Here is a 14,838-nt window from a genome sequence, read left to right as displayed (position 1 = left end):
TAGCAAATTGACACTAAGTGCTGCCACATGGAAAGGTACTTTATCAAACTTTGAGCCTAAGAATGTACAAGTGTCTCTTAAATGCCCACACTAATTGTCTATGCTTTTCTGTCTGCCTCTTACAAAAATTCCACAATCCCCATTATTTCTTCTGTCCCAGTTACAGTGCAATGACAGGGAGGAAGGGGATTGGTTAAAACAATGCTCTAAGGGTCTCTGCTGCCCCTTTCCAATCAGAGAGACTTGTGGATGTGTGGGATCATACCACCCCCAGTGATGGGGCCTTTGTAAGAGAAACAAACTCTGTCATCACAGATTGCAAGCTGCAAGTGGCTTCATTACTTCAAAACAGGAAAAAATAATAACAAGGAAACACTAAAAGTCACAGTCTAGAGGCAGAGTCGGTGGAGCATGTGACTCTTGATGTCCCCTTTAAGTTCAAGCACCATGCTGGGTGTAGAGATTACCTAAAAATAAAATCTTCTTCTAAAAAAATCACATTGTCATTAAAAATAATAGAATATAAGATTATGTCCAGTTTCAAAAGACTCAAATGTTCTAAAATCTAGTTTCAATCCAAGTTATGAAAACTAAAATAATAAACAATTTTAGTTCCCATAACCAACAGAGGTAGAATAGTATAAAGATATCTGGGCCTGAATATCGAGTCTACTATTTACTAGTTGTATAGCTGCTGACCTTGACCAAGTCACTTTCCTGCTCTGGGTTGAGGATTAAACATCTGTAAAATAGGAAAATAGGGTGTCTAGCAAAAGTCATTAGATCAACTCGAGCATTTCAGTGTTCATTTTTAGCTTTATTTGGGTACATCTAGAGTAGCCTTTATTTTTTAGCTAATTTAGCTCTCCTAATAAGGCATGGCCTTTCTGAATTCTCCACTGAAAATCCTGGATGTTCAGTGAAGCTGCCTAGAACTCACTTATCTCCCCTCCCATGTGAGCTCTAGGAATTGCATAGAGCTCCCTGACGATTCTTTGCCTGGTCTAATGAACTCTCTCCCTAAACATGTATAGCTTGATTTTGGCCAAAACTTGAGGAGATACTATGCAGATTTATGGAACTCTGTCTCTGTGTCCTTCCCTCCTTGGGAGAACTCTCCTCACAAATTTCAACTTCCTCAGTCTCCCCAAACTCTGAAATCTGTTTCCTCAACTCAGTGAGAATGCCATGTTTTACTTGTATTTCTCCTCCTTATTTCATAGTCTGTTTAGTGTACAGTTCATGTGTGTGTGTGTGTGTGTGTGTGTGTGTGTGTGTGTGTGTGTGTGTATAATGTGAATATTTGTAATATACACCATAGTATATTGTATAGTATATACATATATATAGTATATACATATAATACAGTGTGTGTGTGTATATATATATATATATATATATATATATGTATATATATATACCTTTAGGCAAAAATCTGGGGTGACCTTAGGGCTCATTCCATTTGTCTTCTCTCAGGAGTCATTGTCTTTCCCTGCTTGCTATACAGTACTGAAAATAGTTGTATCATATAATTATGTATCTTATACAGTTTTCTTTTTTCTTTTCTTTTTTTTTAAGATTTTTTATTTATTTATTTGACAGACAGAGATCATAAGTAGGCAGAAAGGCAGGCAGAGAGAGAGGGGGAAGCAGGCTCCCTGCCAAGGAGAGAGCCCGATGCAGGGCTCGATCCCAGGACCCCGAGATCATGACCCGAGCCAAAGGCAGTGGCCCAACCCACTGAGCCACCCAGGCGCCCCCAGTTTTCTTGCTATTTACAGGGAGAGGGCATGTCCATCATGACTGGAAGTCAAGTCCTTGCTAATATAGTTTTGATTCTATTTGTTCTTATTTTTAAAAAAGATTTTTATTTATTTATTTGTCAGAGAGAGTGAGTGAACACAAGTGAGGGGAGCAACAGAGGGAGAGGAAGAAGCATGCTTTCTGCTGAACAGGGAGCCTGACATGGGGCTCAATCCCAGGACCCTGGGATCATGACCTGAGCTCAAGGCAGATGTTTAACAACTGAGCCAACCAAGTGTCCCTGATTTATTCTTATTTAAGTGGGTGCTTAGTTAATGGAAATCCCATCCAGCTGATTATGCAGGGGGCTATATGGCCATGCCTCTGAGTTTTGGGTCACCGTCTGACTCACCTGCCATAGAATTTCAAGTAAGCACAGACTGGGTCATCTTGCATGACAGCACGATTACTAGCAAGATGTAGCAATTCCATTAGATTACTCTCTCATTAAGTTAGGGCTACTGAAGTTTAAAAGATGCTACATTTTTGTTATGTCCTCTTGAATCAGATCCCATTCTTTTAAATCATGTTTTCCTGATGTGAAATGACTTAGCTGTATTGTTAATTACTATATCCTTTTCAAATTTCAGGAGCAGTATTTCTTTCTATTACAACCATCTATGCTGAAAGTGGGTCAGGTTTTGTAGTACCAAGTGCTTCTGCCAAAGCAGGAGTGGAAGCCATGAGCAAGTGAGTACTACTATGTTAATCCAATCAGCTCGTAATTCTGTTAAGACTTGAAGTTGCTACTTTCTTAGCAAGTGCAGTACAAGTACATGCCAAGGGGAGGTATGGTCATGAATTCTGTCAAAAGCATCACTCAGAAGCAGTTTTGATGTATGAGTTGCCTGAAAGAGGTGCAGTCCACCCATTCTCTAAAATGCACTCGTGGACTAAGATAGATTAGCAGATTGTAGTTGGAGCACTTGCCCCCTATCCTGTCGAGTGTGAATGAGTTTTGCTGAATTGGCCTTTGAAGTGATCTTGTCAGAATGTATTAATTGATATCTTATAGTTTCATAAGACTTATCTCTTTGTATCTATTGCAAGGACACAGTATTGTGTTGCTATATTACACATTTTTCATTTTAGAAGTCTTCTTGAAAGAAATGCTTTTCTGATTTTTTTTTTTTTAATCAAGAACAATTGTGCTTTTCCTGAGAAATTAACTTGCCTTTCCCTTATGGGCTCTGCAAAGTGTGTAATTGATTAGGGCTTCTCAGAAAGTGTGGATGCAAATTTGTGACCAACCTATTGTGATTGTATAGAATGCCACAAAACATTTAGGTATTAGCTCCTTTCTTGTTTTGTTTTGCTTTTTTTTTTATCTTTCCTTATCCATTTTTTGATTCCTTTCTCCTTCCTTGGTTCCTTCTTTTTTCTGTCCCTCTTTCCTTTCAATGATTTTATCTTCCTCATTTGCATTGTATTTTTTAAAAGTCATTACCTTAAGTCATTTTTTTTTAAGATTTTATTTATTTATTTGACAGAGAGAAATCACAAGTAGGTAGAGAGGCAGGCAGAGAGAGAGGAGGAAGCAGGCTCCCTGCCGAGCAGAAAGCCCGATGTGGGGCTCGAACCCAGGACCTGGGATCATGACCTGAGCCGAAGGCAGCGGCTCAACCCACTGAGCCACCCAGGCGCCCCACCTTAAGTCATTTTTTAAAGCTAGACTCTGGGGCACCTGGGTGGCTCAGTGGGTTAAAGCCTCTGCCTTCGGCTCAGGTCATGATCCCAGGGTCCTGGGATCGAGCCCTGCATCAGGCTCTCTCCTCAGCGGGGAGTCTGCTTCCCCCTCTCTCTGCCTGCCTCTCTGCCTACTTGTGATCTCTCTCTGTCAAATGAATAAATAAAATCTTTCAAAAAATAAAATAAAAAAAATAAAGCTAGATTCAGTATATATACACAGAGATGTACATATAACTATAAAGTCGTAGAATGAGTTTAGAAAGTAGAAGTTAGACCTATCAAGTAGGCTTTTAAAACAGATTGCTTCAAGTTTCCATGTTTGCTATTATTATGTTTTGCTTCATGACATTTAGTAAGATTTTGTTAGATTCCTATTTCCCTTTGAGTGCAGTGCAGCAATTGTATTAAAGCCTCATTAAGAGATTATGCTGAGTGAAATAAGTCAAGCAGAGAGAGTCAATTATCATATGGTTTCACTTATTTGTGGAGCATAACAAATAGCATGGAGGACAAGGGGAGATGGAGAGGAGAAGGGAGTTGAGGGAAATTGGAAGGGGAGGTGAACCATGAGAGACTATGGACTCTGAAAAACGATCTGAGAATTTTGAAGGGGTGGGGGGTGGGAGGTTGGGGGCACCAGGTGGTGGGTATTGTAGAGGGCACGGATTGCATGGAGCACTGGGTGTGGTGCAAAAATAATGAATACTGTTATGCTGAAAAAATAAAAAATTAAAAAAAAAAAGCCTCATTAAACATGGATGTGGTTAATATTTTATAACTATGTAATCCATGTCTTCCTTAAAAGGACTCATGATGTTGCAAACATTATAATTCAATGTACTATATATAGGTAGTACATGTTGCACTGAACTTCAGAAAGTGTGGTGGAGGGTCATGATTCTCTCACCTCTTTATGCTGAATTATGATACTTACTCTAATAATGTATTTTGATATTGGACTTAGTTCTAAATATAAGGAGTAGGTAGTACAGCATTGTGATTAAGAACACTAAAATGCAAATGGTAGATATTATAGTGGAGTGATTAAAGGCACAAACCTGGAGGTAGACCACTTGAGGTTTTCACTAGCAATATGACTCAGAGCAAGTGATTTAATCTCTCTGTGCCTCAGTTTCCTTGTCTGTAACATGAGGAATGATAATAGTACCTACTTGTTGGGGTTGTGGTCTCTGGCATATAGTAAACCATGCAGTGAGTCTGGATTATTATTTTTAATATGTAGTATGATATTTTAGAATATTAAAATATTTTTAATTTTTAGGTCTCTTGCAGCTGAATGGGGTAAATATGGACTGAGATTTAATGTGATTCAACCAGGGCCTATAAAAACAAAAGTAAGTTTTAGTTTGCCTATTCTCTCCTGTATGATTAAGGAATGAAACATTGATAGGAATATTCTGACTGTTGTGTGCAGGACTTGTCAGAGATGCCTGACTTTGGAGCCCTGGTGGTAGGGAAGAGGGGTTTGCCATCATCCAATATAAATGAGGAGGTGGGCAGGAATACAACAGCTGTGTAACTTCTTGATAAGAACTATTTCAACATCTTAATCTGGGATCTTTTGTGCCATCCATTTTGCTATTTCGTCTGATTTGCTTCAGTAATCTGATATTAACCTATATTTCTTAATCCTCACCATATTTTATGGACTCTTAACTTTGATTGACATCTCTTTTTTAGTTCATGGAAATGTAAGTATATTTTTATTTTAAGAGATGTTCTGGAAAGTTATCATAGAGGCTTGGTCTTTCTATAAGTAGCATTTTCTTTGACTCATTTCTGTGCCTTTCATTTGTAAACACTCCATTATGTATGTCATATAACTCCCATGTCTCTCTGATTACAAATCTTTCTGATGGCAGGCATTTCTCCTATAATAAAAAATGCTTACAAGGGGGGGTGGTGGGGTTATGGACATTGGGGAGGGTATGTGCTATGGTGAGTGCTGTGAAGTCTGTAAACCTGGCGATTCACAAACCTGTACCCCTGGGGATAAAAATATATTATATGTTTATAAAAAATAAAATTTAAAAAAAAATGCTTACAGATACTCACTGCGACTCACAATGACCACTAATGCAGTTACAGCCAGAAGGCCCACAGGTTCTGTGTTCTCTCCCATTGCCCCAGATAACTTCACTTTCACTCTTTGTTTCTGTGTAAAGCAAGAATTTACAATCCCAACTGACCTGTAGCTCCAAAGGCCTACGTGAAGTATGATAGCTTGTTCTGATTGTATAAATACATTAGAGAACAGTGCTAAGGAGCATTTTGGATTTTAGGTAGTTCTGGGTACTAAATGTCAATATGGACATGGCTGCATAGTTTATTTAGTTATTCAAAGGGTAGAAAATAGAAAGAAGAACTAGTTGAGTGGATGAAACTTGATTATCATGTTTGACACTCTAGTAATAAAGCATCTAATACAATTAATGGAAAAATAACTCAAAAGCATACATTAAAACACATAATTCTGGGCAGCCCTGTGCTGAACACTCTTTGAAGAGAAACCTGGAGTCACAGAAGCTTCTTTTTAGGACCTCAATCCCTAGGAAAGGTCACCTGCATTTTATTTATTTATTTAAAATATATTTGAGTGACTACTATGTGCAAAGGTACTGAGCAAGATACCAAACATTTGTGACAGAGTATTTGCCATCAAGGAGTTTACAGTGTAGCAGTAGAAGTATCAGTTGTACACAAGGAATAAGTATGTAGCTTTAAAGAGATGAAAAGAAAACAAAGTATAGAAACTCCACAGCAATCCCTACAGAGCCAGAATTGGGACCTGTTGCTGCCCTTTGTCTCTGCTGGGTTATACCTGCCCAGGGATGGCAAAAAGGCTAGAGGGCTTACAAGGAGCCTCCTGAGAGCAACCTTGCTCTGTCACTGGTTTTATTGAAGAAAACTGTCACCTAGACTTCCAGGCACTGATACAGAGAAATTCAATCTTCTTCTTTTTTAAAAAAATCAGTGCCCATGCATAGTTCATCTTGGTCTGCACCTTTGCATCATTAGTAGAAGGCAGACATTGGTTGGCAAATTTAGTTACAGGCGTTTTTTTTTTCCCTCTAGGAGCTACTTCGGTTTAATATTCCTACATACTTGTTTTCTTCCTTTCCAGTTATTTTGAGAAGAAAGAAGAAAAGGAATTTCCTTTTAAAGGTTTCCCACTTGAGTCACTCTTCTGTGATTATTCACTCAAACATAGTACCATGGCATCCCCCACACTAAGCTTGTACAGATTTCAGAGTACTTTCATATACATTTTCTCATTTGATGCTTACAACAGTTTTTCTCCTCACTTTATAGATGGGGGTAAAAAGATTATATTTTCTGGTGATTTTTTTTAGGTCAGTATTAGGTAAAATGACCTGTTTTGAGCTGAAGTGACTTTGGAAGAATTTGACAAAATTCTTTGTTGTTTACAAGGCCTGAGGTATAAACAGGCTGCCATAGTAATATTCCATTTTGTGCAAACTAGTTTCTTAAATTCTTTTTAATGCAATTTTCTCAATTTCTAAGGGTGCCTTTAGTCGTCTTGACCCAATGGGAACATTTGAGAAGGAAATGATTGCTAGAATTCCTTGTGGCCGGCTAGGAACTGTGGAAGAACTTGCAAATCTTGCTGCTTACCTTTGCAGTGATTATGCTTCTTGGATTAATGGGGCAGTAAGTATTGTTTTCTCTTGACTTTTTGGGGTGGTGGATTTGGGGTGGGAGGGCATATTGTGGAACCATTTCTGACAATATTGAATATAAATATGACTTAAAAACAGTGAATCTTGGAACACTGAAAAAATAAAATTAAGTTAAAAAGAAAATATTTATTTAGCTGTAAATAATGTTAAAATATTAATATAGATGTTTAGCCTATGGAGTTTGTTCATTGATAAATTAATTTTATTAAATGCCAGTTACTCTGGTAGACATGCCTTTAAGGTGATCTTTAATATTGGGTAGAATTTGAAATTGTTGAGATGGGGGAAAGAGGTTCTAAAATTAGTAAATCAGATTGGGTTTAATCATGACTTTTGTCTTCAGACTTTGGGTTTTGATTGAAAGCGCCAAGGAGATGTTACATCCAGTTAAGATGGGAAAATGGCTAACTCAGAAACTTTCAAAAGGAGTTAGTTTCAGAGTTTTTGTTATTATTTTTTTTTTTTTTTCAGGTCATTAGATTTGATGGTGGAGAGGAAGTATTTATTTCAGGGGAATTCAACAGTCTGAGAAAGGTAATGCCATTTTGTGAATATAATATATTAGCAGCTAAGATACCAAGCTTTAAAAATATGCAAGAATCACATAAAATTGCCTTTTTCTGTTTGTGTTAGGTTACCAACGAGGAGTGGGACACAATAGAAGGACTCATCAGGAAGACAAAAGGCTCCTAAGACCACTCTTGCCTTCATCTCGGTTATGAGGGAAATGCTATAGTTTATATTTTGAATTATTTTTAAGTCTAATAAATTGTGAATCAACAAATCAGGACTGAGTGTATATCATGTGCCAGGCCAGTGGTAGGTAGATATTGTACATTAACAGATATGTAAGATGGGATATTTTCCCTTCAGAATTTTTTTTAATAATTAAAAAAAAGACAAGTAAGAGAAGGCTATGGTAGAGGTAAAATGCTTGGAAGTGCAGTGAAAGAAACAGATATTATAGCCTGGAAAAATCAGGAGAATCTTAATGGTTGAAGTAGCATTTGAGTTATGCATTAAACAATGCCTGTGATGATGGGGCCTTAAAAAAAGAAAGTGATGGTATACAGTAAATTTAATGGACTCTGATATATTGGACTCTGCCTTTCCATTAGATTTCCTTTTCACTGGACTTGTGAATTATCTTCTTTAGATAGCTCAATATTAATTCAAACAAACTTTTTCCAGGACCTGTCTTATAGTCCGCCATTTTATTTGGTACTGAGGGTACAACATGAACCATCTACAGCCTTTGCCTTCTTGAAACATTATCTAGAAGGGTATAGAGACCTATAAATAATTATTTGTGGATGCAATGTGATAAATATTATTCCAGCAGTGTAAAAGTATGGAGGAGGAAGTAATTCATTCTGTCTCCAAAATGCAGAGAAAATGACACCTAGGAGATAGCATTCCATCTCAGCTTTAAAAGACAACTAGATTTTGCTAGGTAGAAACGATGAACAAGCTTATAAAATATTTTTGTGTGTCATTTCATTTCATTTCATTTCATAAGTGGTTTGACTAATTTGTCATCCTGTGAATCAAATGATAAACCCACAGTCTCAAATGTATATAGCTGTAATTTTGAGCTTATAATAAAAAAAGTCTATTTTGCTTTCAAAGGATTTACTCGTAAACATGATCTCTATAAACTGACTGTCTCCATTGCTCAAATTACCAAGAGAAGGAACTAACTTCCATCTTAGCTACTCTGAATCGATCGGCCAAGGAATCTAGTTTTCCTGTTTGAATATATATGCTCTAAGTCCCACATAGAAACACTTACCACAATTCACAGTTAATTGTGTACACAATTTATATTAAATTGTGTACATAAATGGGTAACATTGTAGATTTGGAATAAGTGGCCTTGACATTCTCAATCATACTGAGCTTTTTTCTTCACACTCTCACAGTGCAGGCACATTCTGCATTTTATCCTTAATACTAACCCTCATTTTCTTCTTGTCTGCCTACATCTTCTTTTTCAAATTATTAATACCTCTTATAGTGTAGGGGAAAAAAAGATGCCAGTAAGTATATAAATGCGCTTGTATAAGTTTCATTGCTTTTTAATTTTCCTCCTTATAAAATTCAGGATTTTAATATCTGCTTCCTGGGGTTCTCATGAGGAATAAGGGAGGTGAAAAAGTGAAAACACTGTAAAATGTAAAATGCACAAATGAAAGGTGGGCCTTTCTGTCATTCTATCCCTTCACTTTAAGACTTGGTTATTATAGAAAACTTGAGAATTGAGTAGAAAACATTTAAGACTAACTTCCTAAAGATGTTTCTGTTAATACTTTGGTATATTTATTTTCAGTCTTTGGCTTTTTTATTTAATTTTATACTTTATGAAGGTAATTTGTTTATATAATTTGCACAGAAAGAGCATCACCTTAATTCTCTGAGCTCACTTTCCATATAGTAGGCTTTTCAGCTTTTTTGAGTTCATTTCTGTTTTTTTTGTTCCCCAGAATATACTCTTTCCCTCTACTAAATCTACCCATAAAACCATATCCTTAATTTTGGTTCAATTAATATTCAATGTTTATATTTTTTATAACTTTATATTTTTCCCAGTGTTTTTTCAACTTTCCTCTTTTTTAAAACAGTTTAGATTGTATGACAAATCAGATACTGTGTTTTTCATCAATATTTTTTTGTATTTCATGGTTTACATATATCATACTTTACTTAATTATTCTCAGAATTAGGTTTTTATTTTCAGTATAATATATTAAAAAACTGTGATGAACATCTTTGGGTGTGAAACCTTTTAGAATTTGGAATTTTCTCCTTGTGACAGATTTCTGGAAGTAATATTATTAATCAAAGGTTATGAAGCTTTTAAAGACCCCTGAAACAGAGTTTCAAATTGTTATTCCTAAGATTTGTATGGGTTTAGAACACCCTAAGCTGTGTGTGATTGTGTCAGTTTCAACAAATAGCTACCAGCATGGAGTATTCTCATTTTCAAACTATTTACTAATTTCATAAGTAAAAAATGATAGCTTCTCTTCAAGCATGTGTTTATTTACTGGGGCTCTAGAATACTTTTCTATACTTGTGAACTTCCTGTTTGCTTTTTTTACCTATTGGTGTCTTAATTGGGTCTTGTAAAAAAATTTGTCTAAGTTTTTAAACACATTTTTCTTCTATTATTAGAGTTTGCATCATTATTTTTATATATAATATAGATAATACATATTATATACGATAATATATAATTTTGTGCATATATATATGTCTATGTATATATATATATTTAAAGCTTTATTTTTTTTAAGAGAGAGAGTGCAAGGGTGAGGGGCAGAGACAGAGGGAGGGAAAGAGAGAGAAACTTTAGCAGACTTCTGTGCTGAGCGTGGAGGTGGATGCAGGACTAGATCCTAGGGCCCTGTGATCAGGACCTGAGCTGAAACCAACAGTGGAATGCTTAACCAACTGCACGACCCAGGTGCCCCTCATTGTTTTTGTTTTTAAGATTTTATTTATTTGAGAGAGAGAGAGAGAAAGCATGAGAAGTGGAGGGTCAGGGTGAGAAGCAGACTCCCTGCTGAGCAGGGAGCCCAATTGAGCAGGGGATCGAGCAGGGACTCGATCCTGGGACTCGAGGATCATGACCTGAGCCAAAGGCTGTCGCCCAACCAACTGAGCTACTGAGGGGCCCCATCATTATTATCGTCTATTACCAATGTTGAATGAGGAAGAAAAGATTGTAAACATGGAAGAGAAGGCCAGAAAAGAGAAATTATGGGAATATCAATTAATTGAAATTTTTAGGAAGTCTGAAAGAGACATTATTGATGAATAGTTACTATATATAATGACCTACCACCTTGGGGCTGTAACCATATCAGTGTTTCACCTTAAGAATTATCACTTTGCCATTCCATTTAGTGCCATTTTGAAGGGTCTTGCTTCCAATACTGGCAAAGTTAATATTCAGTAAGTTAAAGGGAGGGCTATTGGTAGCAATATCACCAACCTTACAATCCATATATGAAAACCCCTTCAGGAAATGTTTCAAGTATGGAGTAACAGCTGTTGTTACATTGTTCTTGTGGCAAAAACTAAAGCAGCAAGAATTTAAGTGACTTTGAATAATGGAATTTTGGAGCTGGGAAATCTTAGAAGATATGTCTTAACCCCTTCATTTTATAATCGAGGACACTGAGAGTTCAGGGAAGTTATGAACTTGCCTTAGGTCACTCAATTAGTCAAGGTCATTTCCTTCCCAATTTGACTATTTATTGGGATCATAATTTAAAGCCAAGAGGCAGTAACAGGATGTCGATGAGATATAGTTCTCTTCCAAAGGCTTTTGAGGGGAAAAGCTTATTTTCTTTTGTTCTTGATCAATTTTGTTATTTTGTTTATTGGACATAAAACTATTAGGCTTTCCTAACTTCATTCTCAACTTGAATCTCTTTAATTTGAATTTCTTCTGACATCTTAAATTTCTTGACTGTGAGGTAAAATAATCCTTATGTTTGAAGACAGAATAAATGGCACTTAATTATAAAATCTCAATTTACCTTGGCAGTGGAGGAGCTGCCTGCTCTGCCTCAAACACACTCTCCCCTGAACCCACTCTCTGCCGCAGCAGCTTTCTTTCCATTCCTTGGGGTTGTTTGACCTAGAACCCTTTGCACTAGGTGCTTATTTGTCCTAGGAATGTGCTTTTCCTGATTTTGGGGGGCTGGCTTCTTCAAAGAGGCCTCCCTAAATTCCTGCTCACACACCATTGTTTTTTTAAACCTTTTATTTGATGTAGGATTTCTTAATGCACACAAATCATGAATTATCACAAAATGGATACACTTGTGTAACCACTACCTGGGTAAAAAACAAAACATCACCAGGAATCCAGAAGCCGGACTTTCCTTTTATGAAACTCGTCACTATCTTGACTTCTAACAAAAGAGCTAAGCTACTTTTGTTTATCTATGTAGAATCACACACTAAGTATTCTTCCGTTTCTGGTTTTTACCTGTGTGACAATTGTTGATGTATTCTCCTTGCTATATAACATTCCATTGCATGAATATACAACAGTTTATATATTAGTTTGGCTCTTGGAGGACATTTGGGTTTCTAGTTTGCAGCTATGCCAAATATGATGCTAGATGCAACTGTAAACCTTCTTTTGGTGACTATACAGACCTTTCTCTGTCGGGTTGATAAAACCTAAAAGTGAAATTGCTGGGTTATAAGGTGTCTGTATATATTCAAATTTGGTAGATACTGCCAAAGACCTTTCCAGAATTATCTCGATTTAACTTTCTACCCAGCAGTAAGAATTTCCACTGTGCTACAACCTCACCAATACTTAGCATTCAAAATCTCTTGAACTTTTCTGATGAGTGCATAGCAGTATCCCATTTGTTTTAATTTGTATTTCTCCTGAGTACTAATAAAGTTGATTGCTTTTATTTATTTTGGCTATTTAGAGGTCTTTTTTTTATTTGTAAAATGTCTGTTTAAATTTCTCACACATCTTTTGGGTTATGCTTTTTAAGATTTATTTTTAGAGTAATGTTTATATATTTCTGGATATGTACCTTTGTCAATTATGTGTTACAAATTGATGCGGGAGGTCATCAAGAGGACATGACCACTGGTTGACCCAAGAGCTGCACCTGCAATCAGAGGTTTCTCACCCATCCCGTCCTTGGAATGTTGGTTCCACGTGTCCTCCTCGGTTTCAGGCTGGAGCGGTTTTCAAGGACGCAGCCTGGAGAAGGCAATGCCTTGTTGAAACCACCTGGACCACATACTACATGACTGAAGCTGGTTAAGGCCTCTGTATAAGCTTTAAGATTCGGGTGGATGGTGTGGGCATTTACTGGTTGTGGAGCTGCCCAGGACCAACCTCCTAAGTAAGTTTCCTTGCTTATTAATCTGGTACCTGTAATTTGGAGTGGCCTGGTTCTTCAGTCTCTCATTGCCCTCTAGCTATGGTGAAAAATTTCAGATTTCACCTGGAAAACTCCCAAGATTTTGAGCCAACCCAAATATCTTCTCACACTCTCATGTTTGATTTTTTCACGTTCTTAGTAGTGACTTTTTTGGGAGTAGAGTTCTTAAGTTTTTCCAATCTGTTTTTTTCAAAATTAGTTGTTAAGGAATCCAATTTTTCAATGTTTTTTTCATTATTGGTTGTTAAGGAATCCTCCTATGCATGAGGAGTGGAAGATACCCTAAGAGGTTGTTGTCTGTGTACCTTTTGCATTTGGATTGATAAAACACCTGGAATGAATTTTGTCTGTGATATGAGATAGATGCGTATGAGCTATCTTACATTTGTCCTGTCAGAGTCGTTTTCCACTCTTCTGTTTTCTGCTCCAGGAGGCAGGCCTGTCACTTACAGGTAAGGGTGACTGATTTAGCTGAGTTATAAGAATTTCTTTCCCTGACAGTGCTCAGGTGTTAAAGTTCACCATAACAGGCTGGGTGCTGGATTCATGACTATTATTATTGTTATTAGCTTTCTAGGGAGTCCCCCCAGATTATACTCCTATCAGACTTCCTGTGGCTGTTGTTTTTCTTTCTTTCTCGGTGCTACTTATTTTGGTGTACCTGCTCTTTATTTTGGTGTACACTTCATAATGAATAGCCATTTCATCTGTAATGAACAGATGACTGTAGGAAATCTGTATATCCCTCCTATTTCTGTCAAGGAAATCTTTCACCAAGAACTATTTGATCATGTCAGTTGGGCAAAGGACTCCCAAATACTTGGATTTTTTGAGATTTCTTTGTAAATCTTGATGTCAGAGGCTCCTTTAAGGCATCCAGTAATCCACTGAATCAGGCAGACTGACATTTATTTCGATTTCTTAGGCCATAATAACTTGAGCATCCTACATTTTCACCTGGATTGATTACCAATTACATGTCAACTGACTTTTTTGAGGTAGAAACAAAAATACAAGAGATTAAAGTTATTTTCCTCTTTATTTATTCTTAGTTGTTAAATTCAACCTAAGGTCAGTGCTTCCATGTACACACTAGAAGCAAAGCCAATCTAACACATCATTTGTTAAATTTTATTTTTTGGCAAGTTTCTTTTCTGTTCATCCTTGGGGGAAAGAGATACTTCACTTTTATTTTGTTTGTGATTTCTATGAATTGAGAAAAGTAGCGCTGAATTTATAGAGTTGGGGACATTTAAACTGACCCACAGCCATTAACTCTTTGGCAGTAACTTTATAAATTTCATACAGACACGTGTCTCTTAGCTCTTTGCTTCACAATCAAAGCGTCAAATTACCACCCATTACATGTCAAGTGTAACCAGTAACAGGATGTTCTAGCTACAGATCTATGAAACTGACTTGGATGTAGGTCCAAAGACCATAGAATCTCCCTTGCTAAATAGGTTAAATGATTACATTAGTATTTCTCCTCAGATGTTATTTTTAACTCATTTGAAACTATTTGCGGATAGAAATGGAGCTATCTTGAATGCTGATCACAATACGAAATATATAGAATTCACAGAATACACAAAGTTATTGATGATATAACATTCAACAATCAGGGTGCTATGAATTTTACATTAAAATTTAATTATGTAGTAAAAAATAGAGTTGTTATAGCTAGAAAAAAA

General features: G+C 36.6%; 1 protein-coding gene across 4 annotated transcripts in view; it reads left to right on the top strand.

The window, feature by feature from the left end:
• Positions 1–8,845, top strand: part of DECR1 (2,4-dienoyl-CoA reductase 1) — a 41,185-nt gene extending 32,340 nt beyond the window's left edge. For all 4 annotated transcript variants that reach the window (XM_047726240.1, XM_047726243.1, XM_047726242.1 and 1 more), the window contains exons 6-10: positions 2,394–2,493; positions 4,775–4,847; positions 7,039–7,185; positions 7,686–7,748; positions 7,848–8,845. In XM_047726240.1, coding sequence (XP_047582196.1) covers positions 2,394–2,493; positions 4,775–4,847; positions 7,039–7,185; positions 7,686–7,748; positions 7,848–7,907 — 443 coding nt within the window. In that variant the 3' untranslated portion in view covers positions 7,908–8,845. The remainder of the gene's footprint in view (positions 1–2,393; positions 2,494–4,774; positions 4,848–7,038; positions 7,186–7,685; positions 7,749–7,847) is intronic.
• Positions 8,846–14,838: the final 5,993 nt, after the last annotated feature.

This window comes from Lutra lutra, chromosome 4 (assembly GCF_902655055.1).
Source record: "Lutra lutra chromosome 4, mLutLut1.2, whole genome shotgun sequence".
Lineage (NCBI taxonomy): Eukaryota > Metazoa > Chordata > Mammalia > Carnivora > Mustelidae > Lutra > Lutra lutra.
Note: the sequence above shows the minus strand (reverse complement) of the source record. Positions and strands in the feature narration are given on the sequence as shown.